The sequence below is a fragment of the Seriola lalandi genome, unplaced genomic scaffold, assembly GCF_002814215.2.
Source record: "Seriola lalandi dorsalis isolate HSWRI2012SDOR001 ecotype SW California unplaced genomic scaffold, Sedor1 jcf7180002052196, whole genome shotgun sequence".
Lineage (NCBI taxonomy): Eukaryota > Metazoa > Chordata > Actinopteri > Carangiformes > Carangidae > Seriola > Seriola lalandi.
In genome coordinates, this window is record NW_019522749.1 from 5,802 (window position 1) to 7,451 (window position 1,650).

General features: G+C 42.3%; 1 protein-coding gene across 1 annotated transcript in view; it reads right to left on the reverse strand.

Moving 5' to 3' along the window:
- The window catches only part of LOC111650304 (sodium-dependent noradrenaline transporter-like), a gene marked incomplete at both ends in the record, with an annotated part of 7,114 nt that extends 5,544 nt beyond the window's left edge, over positions 1–1,570 (reverse strand). The window contains one exon of the mRNA XM_023400182.1: positions 1,333–1,570. Coding sequence (XP_023255950.1) covers positions 1,333–1,570 — 238 coding nt within the window. The remainder of the gene's footprint in view (positions 1–1,332) is intronic.
- Positions 1,571–1,650: the final 80 nt, after the last annotated feature.

Here is a 1,650-nt window from a genome sequence, read left to right on the forward strand (position 1 = left end):
TAAGACTGAAAGAATTATAAGTTTACATACGTATAGATTTTGTCTTACTGTTGAATTTTGCTGCATACTACGGTCATGGTAGTTGAAGGACCTTGAGGGTTTGTGGATGTAAAACGGGCGTAAGAGGTCAAGCAAGAGAATTGTTGACTCAGTTGGCCGCACTCATGCTGTGCCTTGGCATTGCTCCTGCACTCAAAGCTAGCTGTAAGGAGGATTTATTGTCCCCTGCAGAGCCTAACCCCATGCAAGAGCTGTCTTGAAGTATCCTATTGTGTGTCTGTCTATGCACATCTATTGACTTTTTCCTATGATTTATTAAGTGTAGCCTAATAGTCCACCTGGAAAATGTGCTGTTTTCACTGATCATGTCAACTCTTTGAACGATGTTGCATTACTTTTTTGAAAGTCTGTAGTAATTCATGTGACGGACCTTCTCATATTAAATTAAAGCATTTGTTACTTAGAATTTATCAAGTTTGAGGGGTTCCTGGGAGTTAAAAGGTATCCCTGGATACTGATTAAATAAACATACTGTACGAGCCACTGCAGCCCAGCAGAATGGAAGTGGAACTTTAGCGAGCTCGACTATTGGCCAAGTTGCATGCTAAATGTATTCAGTGCGTCATGCTTAGCATGTGTCCCTTGTATTGTCCAAGTCATTTCACAGACTTCCTCTGGGCTGCACAGTCAGTCTTCACAGAAGCTGGGGAAGAACTGGCTGTCTTTGAAGTATAAACAGACGGAGCTTTTTTCGTGCACTTCAAAGAGGATATTTGAACGTCTTATGTATACACCTTTTGTAGTGCAAACATTTGTGGCTGGATAATTTCGGAGTCCTCTGCTCACGTTTCAGTGACTGGGCAAGCTCTTCACGTGGACAGTGGTTCCATGGGTATGTATATATACTGTACTACTATAGCCCATACAACATCCACAATACAAGACAGCATCACCTCCATGTGATGCTGTTGTTGGGTGTCAACTGTATACAATAATAACTCAGCTACATTGTGTCAGTCACAGCTGCCAAAATGAAACAAACATCCACGAACAGGCAATGAACAAAATGTCCAAAGATCGTCTTACAAAGACAGTGGCTACGTTTACTTTGATCTCTCTGCAATCATGATTAGTTTTAATCAGTATAGCATCTATCCATGTAACACTGAGCAAGATCACTGCATTGTGACATTTACTGGATGGATTGACTTTTGACTTTTGAATGATCTCAGTTTAGATTCAGCTGTCATGTCTTAATAACATCATTGCCAGAAAGTTGCATGGAAGCAACAGAAATTACTATCTGATAAATGACTATTTGAAAACACTTACTCATAGTACTCTGCTGCCGGGGTGATCTTGTACTTGGCGTAAGAAGTCCCATTGCCGAGGATGGATCCGTTGATGGCTTTGGGGTCAGTGCAGTTCTGACTGTTCCAGCTGTTGCCACATTTGAGCCATGGCAGCTCGTTGGTCATGGAGGAGAACAGGTAGTGGAGGGACCAGGCGATGATGACATTGTAGTAGAAGCCTACATACAGGGCTATGAGGATCACAGTGTAGCCCACACCTGAGGAACACAGGGTTATTAGTGAGGGGGAACGAACTATCTGTGCTACTGATTTTCAATCACATCAACAGCCAAGTGCA